This window comes from Ranitomeya imitator, chromosome 4, assembly GCF_032444005.1.
Source record: "Ranitomeya imitator isolate aRanImi1 chromosome 4, aRanImi1.pri, whole genome shotgun sequence".
Taxonomy (NCBI): domain Eukaryota; kingdom Metazoa; phylum Chordata; class Amphibia; order Anura; family Dendrobatidae; genus Ranitomeya; species Ranitomeya imitator.
In genome coordinates, this window is record NC_091285.1 from 704138371 (window position 1) to 704155709 (window position 17339).

At 42.7% G+C, this 17339-nt stretch overlaps 1 protein-coding gene across 1 annotated transcript; it reads left to right on the forward strand.

The window, feature by feature from the left end:
* Nucleotides 1–2702: 2702 nt before the first annotated feature.
* LOC138674803 (olfactory receptor 5G9-like) lies at nucleotides 2703–3647 on the forward strand. The gene has a single exon (XM_069762619.1). The coding sequence runs from the start codon at nucleotides 2703–2705 to the stop codon at nucleotides 3645–3647; it is 945 nt and encodes a 314-aa protein (XP_069618720.1).
* The last annotated feature ends 13692 nt before the right edge of the window (nucleotides 3648–17339 follow it).

The window sequence follows — 17339 nt, forward strand, 5'->3', positions numbered from 1 at the left end:
GGATGATGCCAACTGCTGCAGCTTTCTGCTGTTTGTACTCTAGAAAGGAGGGGATAATTCTACTGGATCTGAGATACTCGGGAGAAATCTTGCAGGCAATTGGATGAGGAACGTGTGATTTTGGAGTAGAAAAGGAAGTCTTGAAAGGACCAGAGATTACGCAGTGGAAGATATTGTGAGAGTAGTTCAGAGATATATGGTTAGAGACAGATTATGGATGGCTTTATAGGTCAATATTAGTAGCTTGAAGAGGATAAATTGTGGAACTGGGAGACAATGAAGGGACTAGTAGAGGGGTGAAGTGGAGGAGTAATAAGGACAGAAATAGATTAGAAGACCAAGCAAAGGAACTGAAGGCACACTAAGCCAACTAATCTAAAACCACCTCTGCTTCTGCTGACCACACTTTTCATCCAGCTGTACTCATACCTACAAAAATTATGCAGAACGTCTTGATGCATGCGTGCACCAAAGAAAGTTGTTTCATTTGGGCACATAGAAGGCAAGGCTGTGGAGTTTGTAACCAGAACCTACAAGGCCTAAAATTGAATTTGCTTGACTCCTGACTAAATGACTCTGACTCCACAGTAGTGCCTTACTACTAAGCATGTACATAAAGTGCAGCACAGATTCATCTATAAAAACCTACATCCTTACATCAGCAGGCATTTATTGTACATTTTATAATGTTCCCAAATTCTAATTAAAAAGTGTACAGCTCATACTGCACTGAACTACTGTACCCAATTTATTTAATATTTTAGGAGTTGGATTTTCGGAGTTGGAGTCCATTTCATACTGACTTCAATTCCACCAAAATGGACACCCACTCTGACTTCACAACTCCGACTCCATAGCCCTGGTAGCAGGCACACATCTACCATGTTCTCCCTCTTCCTGCAGCAACTAACAAACCACCACCAGCAACACAGCCATGTCCCCTATTTGATGCTCTCCTCAATGTTTTCAACCCAAAAAAGTGTGGAGTATTACACAATCTGCATACACACAGACAGTTGCCAGCAAATTATTTCACTGCCTGTTTTCAAAATACCCCCCCAAGAAAAAAAAACAAAACAAAACCATTGTTGGCTATCTCCTCCTTCTTTGCCACATCCACCTACATCTCAACCTCCTGCTCCATTTGAACCTCCACCTCCTGGTTCAAAATTCTTATTTTTATTATTACATGTTCTTTTAAGTCTATTACCTAACTAGAACAAAAAATAATCACTATTATAGTGTTGGCCTACCTCTTCCACTTACACAGCCACATCCCCCGCCTCTCCTACCTCTTCCACTTGGTCCTCCGCCTCTTAGTTAAAGATTATTAGTTTTTCTTTTAGCATTCTATTTGAATTTGTTTTACAGGCAATTGTCCTGCTCTTACCCCATTTAGTTTCCTTTGCACCCCACAACTCCTCACTATGACTATTGTACAGCCATTTTAAAGCCCCGAAGTTTGGGTTCCCTTTGACTTCTATTGGGTTCAGGTCCAGGGTTAAGTTTGGGGTGAAGTTTGGCCCCGAAACCAAACATTTTATGTGCATCGAACCTAGCGAACCTGAACATCCATGGGTTTGCTCATCTCTAAACATCTAGCTTGTGGTTAGGACTATCTCAGCTCATGCAGGAACCATTGGGGTCTGTGGAGCCAGAATCTGTAGTCTGTAGGAAACAGCTGGATCAATTGCAATTTTAAGTGTGTTTTCCATTTTCCAGAGTGCGTTCCTGCACAATCTTCACACCCATCTGGTATTTTGTTTGGGAAAAGTACATCTTCCAGTTCCACGTATTAATTTATATTTATAAATTGCAAGTTGTTGCTGTCACAGATATACAAAAGGAAAAGCTTGAATGATGTGTTTTAGAGTCATAGTATAACACTTTGTCCAATTAAATTTTTTTTACGCATGAAATATAGCAAAAAACCTTACAAATTGAATGCATATAGTATAAAATATGAACTCGCTTTTGCAGCCAAATGTTTCAGTCTTTGTCTCAGATGATAAAAAAAAACTATCAAACTCCGGTCTGTTCTAACTATTGAATGTTCAGGTCTCATTTTATATTTTATGCCAACATTATGTTTAATACTGAGCTGCACTATGAGGCTGTGTGATGTATCATATGATTTGACACAAAACTTTTAACTTGCTGTTTAGTTACAAAATTTGTCACTTGTGCATCGGAAAACTTGCTTTTTTGTCACATCTGAAGAATACTGTAGATTAGAATACAAAAGTAGGAACATTTTTTTATCTGAAAATAAAATACGTTCTTGTAAAAAATAATAATTTTTACCGATAACAAACCATTAGGCTTTATAAAATAATGGGCCATAACAAGACGTCCCCTTGGGTAATTAAATTATCAATTAATCTAAGCGGCCAGTGTTGTGCGTTTACTTCTTCCAGCAGAATGTGATTATCAGGATCCAGGGGGATTTGCCATGTTTTTCTGACATTATATAAGATGTCCACATTTAGGAGATTTAGTCTTTACATGAGAAGACTCAAGAGCGGTTACAAATCACGTCAAGTCTGAAATTATCACAAGTCTCTTGTGTATCTCCTGTAAGAAAAACAATCAAAAAGTGTTTTACTGTGATGTATTTCAGGACTTTATAAAGATTTTTTATTTAATTCTCTTAATTTTTTAGGAGAAAAACATTTTTTTTTAAATATTCATGGACCACAGTTATGTGTGAGGAGAATCAGACAGAGGTCACGCAGATACGTCTTCTTGGATTCCAAAGTCTATCCAAATATAAACCTCTTCTATTCCTTCTGCTGACCCTGAGTTACATATGTATACTGGTCGGAAATCTTCTCATTATCCTTCTAGTGACCACCATTGACCATTTCAAAATCCCAATGTTTCTGTTTCTCAAACATTTATCCATAGCAGATGTCTTACTGACCACCAGCGTTATCCCTATGATGCTGGACATAACGTTTGTGGAGGAAGGAGTCCTGTCCCTTTGGGGCTGTCTGTTACAGCTTTGTGCCTTTGGTATATTTGGATTTATTCAATGTTTAATCATCGCCGCCATGTCTTATGATCGTTATTTGGCCATCTGCCATCCATTACGCTATTCTTCTCTAATGAGTCCAGATCTTTGCCTTCAGTTAATCATTGGGTCTTGGTTTTTAGTTATTGGGTTGATATCAAGTGAGTTCTTTGCTATTATCCAGTTTAACTTCTGTGGCTTGAATTCCATAGACCACTTCTTCTGTGACTTTAGTGCCATAATGCAATTGGCCACTTCAGACATTTCTATTGTAATTTTGCAAGACTTTGTTTATGGCATCTTTACGCTTTTTTTCCCATTTACTCTTATTATTATTTCCTACTTTTGCATTTTTGTCAGCATCCTTAAAATGTCTTCAACTAATGGTAGAAGAAAAGCCTTCTCCACATGTAGCTCCCACCTGACCACAGTATGTGTATATTATGGCACCCTAATCGCAGTCTACATGACTCCATCTGTTGAGAGCTCATCCAATACCAACAAATACAGATCCCTGTTGTATATAGTAGTTACACCATTGATGAATCCCATTATCTACAGTCTGAGGAACAACGAGATCAATAGAGCAATGCAAAAAGTGTGGTTTATGTTTTTAAATGGCGGGAGAAGGTGAAAATTTCAGAATAAAAAAACGGAAATTTGGCAAAAATTTTGCAATTTTCCAACTTTGAATTTTTATGCCCTTAAATCACAGAGATATTTCACACAAAATAATTAATATGTAACATTTCCCACATGTCTACTTTACATCAGCACAATTTTGGAACCAAAATTTTTTTTTGTTAGGGAGTTATAAGGGTTAAAAGTTGACCAGCAATTTCTCATTTTTACAACACCAATCTTTTTTAGGGACCACATCTCATTTGAAGTCATTTTGAGGGGTCTATATTATAGAAAATAACCAAGTGTGACACCATTCTAAAAACTGCACCCTTCAAGGTGCTCAAAACCACATTCTTGAAGTTTATTAACCCTTCAGGTGTTTTACAGGGATTTTTGGAATGTTTAAATAAAAATGAACATTTAACTTTTTTTTCACAAAAAATTTACTTCAGCTCCAATTTGTTTATTTTACCAAGGGTAACAGGAGAAAATGGACCCCAAAAGTTGTTGTACAATTTGTCCTGAGTACGATGATACCCCATATGTGGGGGTACACCACTGTTTGGGCGCATGGCCGAGCTTGGAAGGGAAGAAGCGCCATGTTGAGTTTGGAGAGCCCCTGATGTGCCTAAACATTGAAACCCCTCACAAGTGACACCATTTTGGAAAGTAGACTCCCTAAGGAACTTAGCTAGATATGTGGTGAGCACTTTGACCCACCAAGTGCTTCACAGAAGATTATAATGCAGAGCCGTAAAATAAAAAAATCATATTTTTTCACAAAAATGATCTTTTCGCTCCCAATTTTTTATTTTCCCAAGGCTAAGGGAAGAAATTGGATCACAAAAGTTGTTGAGCAATTTGTCCTGAATACGCTGAAACCCCATATGTGGGTGTAAACCACTGTTTGGGCACATGGCAGAGCTCGGAAGGGAAGGAGCGCCATTTGACTTTTCAATGCAAAATTGACTGGAATTGAGATGGGACGCCATGTTGTGTTTGGAGAGCCCCTAATGTGCCTAAACATTGAAACCCCCCACAAGTGACACCATTTTGGAAAGTAGACCCCTTAAGGAACTTATCTAGATGTGTGGTGAGCACTTTCACCCAACCAGTGCTTCACAGAAGTTTATAATGCAGAGCCATAAAAATAAAAAATCATATTTTTTCACAAAAATGTTCTTTCGCACCCAATTTTTTATTTTCCCAAGGGTAAGAGAAGAAATTAGACCACAAAAGTTGTTGTGCAATTTGTCCTGAGTACGCCGAAACCCCATATATGGGTGTAAACCACTGTTTGTGCGCATGGCAGAGCTCGGAAGGGAAGGAGCGCCATATGACATTTCAATGCAAAATTGACTGGAATTAAGATGGGACGCCGTGTTGCGTTTGGAGAGCCCCTGATGTGCCTAAACATTGAAAACCCCCACAAGTGACACCATTTTGGAAAGTAGACCCCTTAAGGAACTTATCTAGATGTGTGGTGAGCACTTTGACCCAACAAGTGCTTCACAGAAGTTTATAATGCAGAGCCGTAAAAATAAAAAATCATATTTTTTCACAAAAATGATTTTTCGCCCCCAATTTTTTGGTTTCCGAAGGGTAAGAGAAGAAATTGGATGCCAAAAGTTGTTGTGCAGTTTGTCCTGAGTATGCTGATACCTGATATGTGGGGTAAACGACTGTTTGGGCACATGGCAGAGCTCGGAAGGGAAGGAGCGCCATATGACATTTCAATGCAAAATTGACTGGAATTGAGATGGGACACCATGTCGCGTTTGGAGAGCCCCTGGTGTGCCTAAACATTAAAAACCCCCACAAGTGACACCATATTGGAAACTAGACCTCCAAAGGAACTTATCTAGATGTGTTGTGAGAACTTTGAGCACCCAAGTGTTTCACTACAGTTAATAACGCAGAGCCGTGAAAATAAAAATTATTATTTTTTTTTTTTTACAAAAATGATTTTTTAGTCCCTAGTTTTGTATTTTAACAAGGGTAACAGGATAAATTGGACCCCAAAAGTTGTTGTACAATTTGTCCTGAGTACGCTGATACCCCATATGTGGGGGGAACCACTGTTTGGGCGCATGGCAGAGCTCAGAAGGGAAGGAGCGCCATTTGTAATGCAGACTTAGATGGATTGGTCTGCAGGCGTCACGTTGCATTTGCAGAGCCCCTGATGTACCCAAACAGTAGAAACCCCCCAACAAATGACCCCATATTGGAAACTAGACCCGCAAAGGAACTTATCTAGATGTGTTGTGAGAACTTTGAACCCCCAAGTGTTTCACTACAGTTTACAACGCAGAGTCGTGAAAATAAAAAAATCTTTTTTTCCCCAAAAAATGGTTTTTAGCCCCCCAAATTTTTATTTTCCCAAGGGTAACAAGAGGACTTGGACCCCAAAAGTTGTTGTCCAATTTGTCCCGAGTATGCTGATACCCCATATGTTGGGGTAAACCCCTGTTTGGGTGCACGGGAGAGCTCGGAAGTGAAGGAGCACTGTTTTACTTTTTCAACGCAGAATTGGCTGGAATTGAGATCGGACACCATGTCGCATTTGGAGAGCCCCTGATGTGTCTAAACAGTGGAAACCCTGAACTGAAACCCTAATCCAAATATGCCCCTAACCCTAATCCCAACAGTAACCCTAACCACACCCCTAACCCTGACACACCCCTAACTCCCCTGCTTTGTCTGTCTATGAAGTGCACATAATTATATCACCCAGCTTTCCACACAGACTTTCCTCTGCTCCTAGCATTCTCATGGTATGTTTATCCAGCCTGCTCCCCTGCTTTGTCTGTCTATGAAGTGCACATAATTACATCACCCAGCTTTCCACACAGACTTTCCTCTGCTCCTAGCATTCTCATGGTATGATTATCCAGCCTGCTCCCCTGCTTTGTCTGTCTATGAAGTGCACATAATTACATCACCCAGCTTTCCACACAGACTTTCCTCTGCTTCTAGCATTCTCATGGTATGCTTTTCAGCTAACCCCAGCTTACCCTGTGATATTTATGACCTTGTTTACTCAGGCCTGATTGTATGCATCTGGTCCACTCTTAATTCTCTGACCAAGATGAGCAGAGATCACTCCCCTCTGCTTCACACCTGAACGCACTTAGTTTGCCATATATTGTATAGCCCAAGTCTGCAAGGACTTCAGTCTGCAGTGTGATCCCTTAGAAGTGTGTCCCTAAAAGTGTGGATTACAGTAGAATTAAAACCTGAATTGAACCTGAAGGGAACTGGCCAGTCACTATAAACAATGTTTCTGTTTGTTTTCACTTTCACCCCTATAATCCTTCACTTTCTGCTAACTTCCCTGATCCCTACACCAAGTAAGGAACTGTTCATCTCCTCTTCAATCCTCCCCATCCATCTCACCTCCTCCTCAGAACTGTTCCTTAACATACAATCCTCTGTCTCCAAGCACAGACAGCCCCCTCATGCCCTCTCCTGCTCCCACCTGCTAACACTTTCCGTGCTCCTTCTCACTGCTGGTGATATCTCTCCAAATCCTGGTCCTCCTCACCATATTCCCACAATCATTTCAACCTCCCACCCACGCTCTAGCACAAACTTCCGTAACCTCTCTAACCTTATACCCATTCGCCCAGCCCCCGCCTCCTCAGTCCCACTTACAGGAGCTCTGTGGAACGCTCGCTCTGTCTGCAACAAGCTCTCCTACATCCATGATCTCTTTGTTACTACCAAACTTTCCTTCCTCGCCATCACCGAAACCTGGCTCACCCCTTCTGACACAGTCTCCCCTGCTGCACTCTCTTACGGTGGCTTCCACCTTTCCCACACACCCCGCCCCAGCAGCAAACATGGCGGAGGAGTTGGTTTTCTTCTGTCAGATAACTGCTCCTTCACCCCAATCCCACCCTCTGTTACCTTCCTTTGAGGTGCACTCTGTGCGCATCTATTCCCCCACCAACCTCCAACTGGCTGTCATTTACCGCCCTCCAGGGCCAGCCACCATCTTCTTTGACCACTTCACCACCTGGCTACTTCATTTCCTTTCTGCGGACATCCCCACTATCATCATGGGTGACTTCAACATCCCCATTGACACTTCCCTCTCAGCTGCCACTAGACTTCTATCTCTCACTTCCTCCTTCGGCCTCACTCAATGGTCTTCTGCAGCCACTCACAAAGACGGTCACACACTGGACCTCATCTTCACCCGCCTCTGCTCTCTATCTAACCTCTCTAACTCACCTCTTCCACTCTCTGACCACAACTTTCTCACATTCTCATCTCTCTCCACTCCATGTCTACAATCCACACCCCACAAACTTTCACACCCTTGCAGAAATATTAAACATCTTGACCTACAATCATTCTCTGAATCCCTCCTCCCCCTCACAGGCATAAGTTCCATACACAATGCGGATGACGCTGCTGCTCTATATAACACCACAATAGCTGTAGCTCTGGAATCTGCTGCCCCACATACACATACCAAAGCTCGCAAAATCAACAGACAGCCCTGGCACACCAGCCTGACCAAAGAACTGAGGCGAGCTTCCAGGGCTGCTGAGCGCAGATGGAAAAGATCCCACTCCAACGAGCACTTCAACGCATTCAAACAGTCTCTCACTACTTTTAAGACCACACTCGCCACAGCTAAACAAACCTACTTCTCATCTCTCATATCCGCTCTCTCTCACAACCCTAAACAGTTATTCAACACCTTCAATTCTCTCCTCCATCCCCCAGCACCTCCTCCCTCCCCACTTATCTCCGCTGAAGACTTTGCCTCATTTTTCAAGCAGAAGATTGATAGCATTAGAGACAGTTTTGATCAACAACCCCCAGAGCCCTTCCTCCCGATTTCCCAGCCCTCCACCTCCAAAACCAACTTCTCCACCATTACAGAAGATCAACTCTCCACTCTACTCTCAAGATCGCATCTCACCACCTGTGCACTTGACCCACTCCCATCCCACCTCATCCCAAACCTCACCACAATCTTCATCCCAACCCTAACCAATCTCTTCAACCTATCATTAACAACTGGTGTCTTCCCCTCAAGCTTTAAACATGCCTCCATCACACCTATCCTCAAAAAGCCCTCTCTTGACCCATCCTCTGTATCTAGCAAGAGAGCTTGGCTGAGTAGATTACACAAGAAGGAAAACACACAGCAAGTCAGCAGGATCTAGGAGCAACATGGCAGATGTGACAACCTACATGGTGAGCTGCAGCATGTGCTACATGTTCACAGATCGACCAGAAGAAGAATCCAATTTCACCTGTCAGAAGTGTAGACTAGTGGCCCTTTTAGAAGAAAAGGTGCGGGGTCTGGAAGAAAGAATAGCAACTTTGAAACTCATCAAAGAGAATGAAGACTTTCTAGACAGAACAGAAGCATCTCTACTGGTCACAGAAGGTGCAAAAAGTGTCAGAGAACCTCCAAAAGCAGATGAGTGGAAGCATGTGACCAAAAGAAGCAAGAAGACCATGGAGAAATCACCAACCACACAACTGAAGAACCGATATCAAATCTTTGTAGAGGATGAAGATGGCACACCCAAGAATGAAGCAATACCAGCAAGCAAAAAAGAAAAGGGCACACAGCAACAAGTGACAGCAAAAAGTACAGCCAAGAAGCAACGAAGAGTGGTGGTGGTGGGAGACTCACTACTGAGAGGCACAGAAGCAGCCATCTGCAGACCGGACATAACTGCAAGAGAAGTATGCTGCCTTCCAGGTGCGATGATCAAGGATGTGACCGATAGGATACCAAAGCTCTTCAGCTCCAAGGACGTCCACCCATTTCTTCTGATACATGTTGGCACCAATGACACGGCAAGGAAGGACCTACCGACAATCTGCAAGGACTTTGAAGAGTTGGGGAAGAAAGTAAAGGAACTGGATGCACAGGTAGTTTTTTCTTCTATCCTTCCAGTAGACGGGCATGGCACCAGGAGATGGAACAGGATCCTTGATGCAAACAACTGGCTAAGATGATGGTGCAGACAACAAGGATTCGGATTCCTGGACCACGGTGTGAATTACTTGTACGATGGACTCCTCGCCAGAGACGGACTACACCTCAACAAACCTGGGAAACACACATTCGCCAGAAGACTCGCTACACTCATCAGGAGGCGTTAAACTAGAAGAAGAGGGGACGGGAAGAAAAACATTAGACTCGAACAAAGACGACCCAGGAAAACATACTCAGAAGGGAGGTAAGAACATTTCTAAAACAATCCACAGTGAGGAGATTGGAACAAAACAAAATCCTCTGAACTGCATGCTCGCAAACGCCAGAAGCCTGACAAACAAGATGGAAGAACTAGAAGCAGAAATATCTACAGGTAACTTTGACATAGTGGGAATAACCGAGACATGGTTAGATGAAAGCTATGACTGGGCAGTTAACTTACAGGGTTACAGTCTGTTTAGAAAGGATCGTAAAAATCGGAGAGGAGGAGGGGTTTGTCTCTATGTAAAGTCTTGTCTAAAGTCCACTTTAAGGGAGGATATTAGCGAAGGGAATGAGGATGTCGAGTCCATATGGGTTGAAATTCATGGAGGGAAAAATGGTAACAAAATTCTCATTGGGGCCTGTTACAAACCCCCAAATATAACAGAAAGCATGGAAAGTCTACTTCTAAAGCAGATAGATGAAGCTGCAACCCATAATGAGGTCCTGGTTATGGGGGACTTTAACTACCCGGATATTAACTGGGAAACAGAAACCTGTGAAACCCATAAAGGCAACAGGTTTCTGCTAATAACCAAGAAAAATTATCTTTCACAATTGGTGCAGAATCCAACCAGAGGAGCAGCACTTTTAGACCTAATACTATCTAATAGACCTGACAGAATAACAAATCTGCAGGTGGTTGGGCATTTAGGAAATAGCGACCACAATATTGTGCAGTTTCACCTGTCTTTCACTAGGGGGACTTGTCAGGGAGTCACAAAAACATTGAACTTTAGGAAGGCAAAGTTTGAACAGCTTAGAGATGCCCTTAATCTGGTAGACTGGGACAATATCCTCAGAAATGAGAATACAGATAATAAATGGGAAATGTTTAAGAACATCCTAAATAGGCAGTGTAAGCGGTTTATACCTTGTGGGAATAAAAGGAATAGAAATAGGAAAAACCCAATGTGGCTAAACAAAGAAGTAAGACAGGCAATTAACAGTAAAAAGAAAGCATTTGCACTACTAAAGCAGGATGGCACCATTGAAGCTCTAAAAAACTATAGGGAGAAAAATACTTTATCTAAAAAACTAATTAAAGCTGCCAAAAAGGAAACAGAGAAGCACATTGCTAAGGAGAGTAAAACTAATCCCAAACTGTTCTTCAACTATATCAATAGTAAAAGAATAAAAACTGAAAATGTAGGCCCCTTAAAAAATAGTGAGGAAAGAATGGTTGTAGATGACGAGGAAAAAGCTAACATATTAAACACCTTCTTCTCCACGGTATTCACGGTGGAAAATGAAATGCTAGGTGAAATCCCAAGAAACAATGAAAACCCTATATTAAGGGTCACCAATCTAACCCAAGAAGAGGTGCGAAACCGGCTAAATAAGATTAAAATAGATAAATCTCCGGGTCCGGATGGCATACACCCACGAGTACTAAGAGAACTAAGTAATGTAATAGATAAACCATTATTTCTTATTTTTAGTGACTCTATAGCGACAGGGTCTGTTCCGCAGGACTGGCGCATAGCAAATGTGGTGCCAATATTCAAAAAGGGCTCTAAAAGTGAACCTGGAAATTATAGGCCAGTAAGTCTAACCTCTATTGTTGGTAAAATATTTGAAGGGTTTCTGAGGGATGTTATTCTGGATTATCTCAATGAGAATAACTGTTTAACTCCATATCAGCATGGGTTTATGAGAAATCGCTCCTGTCAAACCAATCTAATCAGTTTTTATGAAGAGGTAAGCTATAGGCTGGACCACGGTGAGTCATTGGACGTGGTATATCTCGATTTTTCCAAAGCGTTTGATACCGTGCCGCACAAGAGGTTGGTACACAAAATGAGAATGCTTGGTCTGGGGGAAAATGTGTGTAAATGGGTTAGTAACTGACTTAGTGATAGAAAGCAGAGGGTGGTTATAAATGGTATAGTCTCTAACTGGGTCGCTGTGACCAGTGGGGTACCGCAGGGGTCAGTATTGGGACCTGTTCTCTTCAACATATTCATTAATGATCTGGTAGAAGGTTTACACAGTAAAATATCGATATTTGCAGATGATACAAAACTATGTAAAGCAGTTAATACAAGAGAAGATAGTATTCTGCTACAGATGGATCTGGATAAGTTGGAAACTTGGGCTGAAAGGTGGCAGATGAGGTTTAACAATGATAAATGTAAGGTTATACACATGGGAAGAGGGAATCAATATCACCATTACACACTGAACGGGAAACCACTGGGTAAATCTGACAGGGAGAAGGACTTGGGGATCCTAGTTAATGATAAACTTACCTGGAGCAGCCAGTGCCAGGCAGCAGCTGCCAAGGCAAACAGGATCATGGGGTGCATTAAAAGAGGTCTGGATACACATGATGAGAGCATTATACTGCCTCTGTACAAATCCCTAGTTAGACCGCACATGGAGTACTGTGTCCAGTTTTGGGCACCGGTGCTCTGGAAGGATATAATGGAACTAGAGAGAGTACAAAGGAGGGCAACAAAATTAATAAAGGGGATGGGAGAACTACAATACCCAGATAGATTAGCGAAATTAGGATTATTTAGTCTAGAAAAAAGACGACTGAGGGGCGATCTAATAACCATGTATAAGTATATAAGGGGACAATACAAATATCTCGCTGAGGATCTGTTTATACCAAGGAAGGTGACGGGCACAAGGGGGCATTCTTTGCGTCTGGAGGAGAGAAGGTTTTTCCACCAACATAGAAGAGGATTCTTTACTGTTAGGGCAGTGAGAATCTGGAATTGCTTGCCTGAGGAGGTGGTGATGGCGAACTCAGTCGAGGGGTTCAAGAGAGGCCTGGATGTCTTCCTGGAGCAGAACAATATTGTATCATACAATTATTAGGTTCTGTAGAAGGACGTAGATCTGGGTATTTATTATAATGGAATATAGGCTGAACTGGATGGACAAATGTCTTTTTTCGGCCTTACTAACTATGTTACTATGTTACTAGCTATCGCCCTATATCACTTTTCCCCTATGCCTCCAAACTACTGGAACAACACGTCTACCTTGAACTGTCCTCCCATCTCTCTTCTTGCTCCCTCTTTGACCGCCTACAATCTGGCTTCCGGTCACACCATTCCACCGAAACTGCCCTAACTAAAGTCACCAATGACCTCTTAACCGCCAAGAGCAAGCGACACTACTCTGTCCTCCTCCTCCTCGACCTGTCGGCTGCCTTTGACACAGTGGACCATTCCCTATTATTACAAACCCTCTCATCCCTTGGCATCGCAGACTTGGCCTTATCCTGGATCTCATCATACCTAACAGACCGGACATTCAGCGTCTCCCACTCACACACCACCTCCTCACCTCGCCCCCTATCTGTCGGAGTCCCACAAGGTTCAGTCCTTGGGCCCTTGCTCTTCTCCATTTACACCTTTGGCCTGGGACAGCTCATAGAATCTCATGGCTTTCAGTATCACCTCTATGCTGACGACACACAGATCTACATCTCTGGAACATATATCACCTCCCTTCTAACCAGAATCCCTCAATGTCTGTCCACTATTTCATCCTTCTTCTCCGCTAGATTTCTGAAACTTAACATGGACAAAACAGAATTCATCATCTTTCCCCCATCTCACGCGACCCCCCCAACGAACCTATCCATTACAGTAAAAGGCTGCCCACTCTCCCCAGTCCCACAAGCTCGCTGCCTCGGGGTAATCCTTGACGCTGATCTCTCCTTCAAACTCCATATCCAAGCCCTTTCCACTTCCTGCCGACTTCAACTCAAAAATATTTCACAAATCCGTTCATTCCTCAACCATAAATCTGCAAAAACCCTAGTCCATGCCCTCATCATCTCTCGCCTTGACTACTGCAACCTCCTGCTCTGTGGCCTCCCCTCTAACACTCTCGAACCCCTCCAATCTATTCTAAACTCTGCTGCCCGACTAATCCACCTGTCCCCCCGCTATTCCCCGGCCTCTCCCCTCTGTCAATCCCTTCACTGGCTCCCCATTGCCCAGAGACTCCACTACAAAACCCTAACCATGACGTACAAAGCCATCCACAACCTGTCTCCTCCATACATCTGCGACCTCGTCTCCCGGTACTTACCTACCCGCAACCTCCGATCCTCACAAGATCTCCTACTCTACTCCCCCCTTATCTCCTCTTCCCACAATCGTATACAAGATTTCTCTCGCGTATCACCCCTACTCTGGAACCCTCTACCACAACACGTCAGACTCTCGCCTACCATCGAAACCTTCAAAAAGAACCTGAAGACCCACCTCTTCAGACAAGCCTACAACCTGCAGTTACCACCGATCAACCAAACCGCTGCATGACCAGCTCTACCCTCACCTACTGTATTCTCACCCATCCCTTGCAGATTGTGAGCTTTCGCGGGCAGGGTCCTCATTCCTCCTGTACCAGTTATGACTTGTATTGTTTAAGATTATTGTACTTGTTTTTATTATGTGTACCCCTCCTCACATTTAAAGCGCCATGGAATAATTGGCGCTATAACAATAAATAATAATAATAATAATAATAATAACTCTAATCCAAACCCTGATCCCGACCGTAAATGTAATCCAAACCCTAACCCTAAATTTAGCCCCAACCCTAACTTTAGCCCCAACCCTAACCCTAACTTTAGCCCCAACCCTAACCCTAACTTTAGCTCCAACCCTACTCCTAACTTTAGCCCCAACCCTAACCCTAACTTTAGCCCCAAACCTAACACTAACTTTAGCCCCAACCCTAACCCTAACTTCAGCCCCAACCCTGACTTTAGCTCCAACCCTAGCCCTAACCCTAACCCTAGCCCTAACCCTAGCCCAAACCCTAGCCCTAACCCTAACCCTAGCCTTAACCCTAACCCTTACCCAAGCCCTAACCCTAACGGGAAAATGGAAATAAATACATTTTTTTAAATTTTATTATTTTTCCCTAACTAAAGAGGTGATGAAGGGGGGTTTGATTTACATTTATAGCGTTTTTTATAGCGGATTTTTATGATTGGCAGCTGTCACACACTAAAAGACGCTTTTTATAGCAAAAAAGTTTTTGCATCTCCACATTTTGAGACCTATAATTTTTCCATATTTTGGTCCACAGAGTCATGTGAGGTTTTGTTTTTTGCGGGAAGAGTTGACGTTTTTATTGGTAACATTTTCTGGCACGTGACATTTTTTGATCGCTTTTTATTCCGATTTTTGTGAGGAAGAATGACCAAAAACCAGCTGTGCTCATACCTACAAAAATTATGCAGAACGTCTTGATGCATGCGTGCACCAAAGGAAGTTGTTTCATTTGGGCACATAGAAGGCAAGGCTGTGGAGTTTGTAACCAGAACCTACAAGGCCTCAATTTGCTTGACTGCCGACTAAATGACTCTGACTCCACAGTAGTGCCTTACTACTAAGCATGTACATAAAGTGCAGCACAGATTCATCTATAAAAACCTACATCCTTACATCAGGACTAGAGCAGACATTTATTGTACATTTTATAATGTTCCCAAATTCTAATTAAAAAGTGTACAGCTCATACTGCACTGAACTACTGTACCCAATTTATTAAATATTTTAGGAGTTGGATTTTTGGAGTTGGAGTCCATTTCATACCGACTTCAACTCCACCAAAATGGACACCCACTCTGACTTCACAACTCCGACTCCATAGCCCTGGTAGCAGGCACACATCTACCATGTTCTCCCTCTCCCTGCAGCAACTAACAAACCACCACAAGCAACACAGCCATGTCCCCTATTTGATGCTCTCCTCAATGTTTTCAACCCAAAAAATTGTGGAGTATTACACAATCTGCATACACACAGACAGTTGCCAGTGAATTATTACACTGCCTGTTTTCAAAATACCCCCCCAAGAAAAAAAACCCAAAACCATTGTTGGCTATCTCCTCCTTCTTTGCCACATCCACCTACATCTCAACCTCCTGCTCCATTTGAACCTCCGCCTCCTGGTTCTAAATTCTTATTTTTATTATTACATGTTCTTTTAAGTCTATTACCTAACTAAAACAAAAAATAATCACTATAGTAGTGTTGGATACCTCCTCCCCTACCTCTTCCACTTACACAGCCACATCCCCCTCCTCCCCTACCTCTTCCACTTAATCCTCCGCCTCTTATTTAAAAATTATTAGTTTTTCTTTTAGCATTCTGTTTAATTTTAAATCATTTTCCTATCTGAATATGTTTTACAGGCAATTGTCCTGCTCTTACCCCAATTTAGTTTCCTTTGCACCCCACAAGCCCACACTATGACTATTTTACAGCCATTTTAAAGCCCCAAAGTTTGGGTCCCCTTTGACTTCTATTGGGTTCAGGTCCTGGGTTAAATTTGGGGTGAAGTTTTGCCCCGAAACCAAACATTTTACTTTATGTGCGTCGAACCTAGCGAACCTGAACATCCATGGGTTTGCTCATCTCTAAACATCTAGCTTGTGATTAGGACTATCTCAGCTCACGCAGGAACCATTGTGGACTGTGGGGTCAGGATCTCTAGTCTGTAGGAAACGGCCTGATCAATTGCAATTTTAATTGTGTTTTCCATTTTCCAAACACTTCCATGACACCTAGCTGGTATTTTGTTTGGTAAAAGTACCTCTTACGGTTTATTAATTTATATTTAATAAGTGCAAGTTGTTGGTATCACAGATGTATGTCACGATTCACACCGTGACCGTCACCCCTACGTCACGGATCGGGATGACTTTGGGCCAACAGACGGCTATCACATGTGCAGGGGGGCTTATCTTAGTTATCCCTCCACTTCACAATGTGATGAAAAAACACACACAAGGCTATTGACCTCTTAGTTTACAGCAGGGGCTTATTCTAGGTATCCCACTGCTCTTCAATATACCACGAACTGCAGGGATTTATGTATATCCCGCTTGCAGTTCCACTTCACACTTGCAGCTCTCTGGCGCCCCCCTTACTCTCAGGTCAGATGAGGTACTGCACCCTGGGTAATTAGTCGCCAGACAGGCTGCCTGCTATGTACTGGCTATTGGGCATGCTGCAGCGACGCGATGAACTACTCCCACTCAGTCAGGAACAATAATTATCAACACCGCAGCCGCTGCAACATCACCCCAAAAGTCTGCACACGGTATCGCTGCCACCAGCTTCCGGGTCCGAAGCTAACCCAACACAGTAGCGTAATTCCCTTCAGGAGACAGGGTACGTTTAGAGCATGGAGAAATAATCTAGTATATTAATTATTATACTCCATAAAGTTTAGGCAGTGTTTTATCAAAATATTTTACAAAGATGTTACAAATGAGACAATTGCAAATATGTACAAGGTAATTATAGCATAAAGGGGATTAAAGGAGAAAAGATAACACTCACATGTTCTCAGAGCATTGCAGGCAACCAGGCTAGTGGGGGGGGGTTTCCATCTGTCCCAGTGCATGAGGACTGGGTCAAGGCTCTCCAGGAAAAAGACAAGAAGAGCTGCTGGGAGCCTGCCAGAGATTTAAAAACCTGCAGC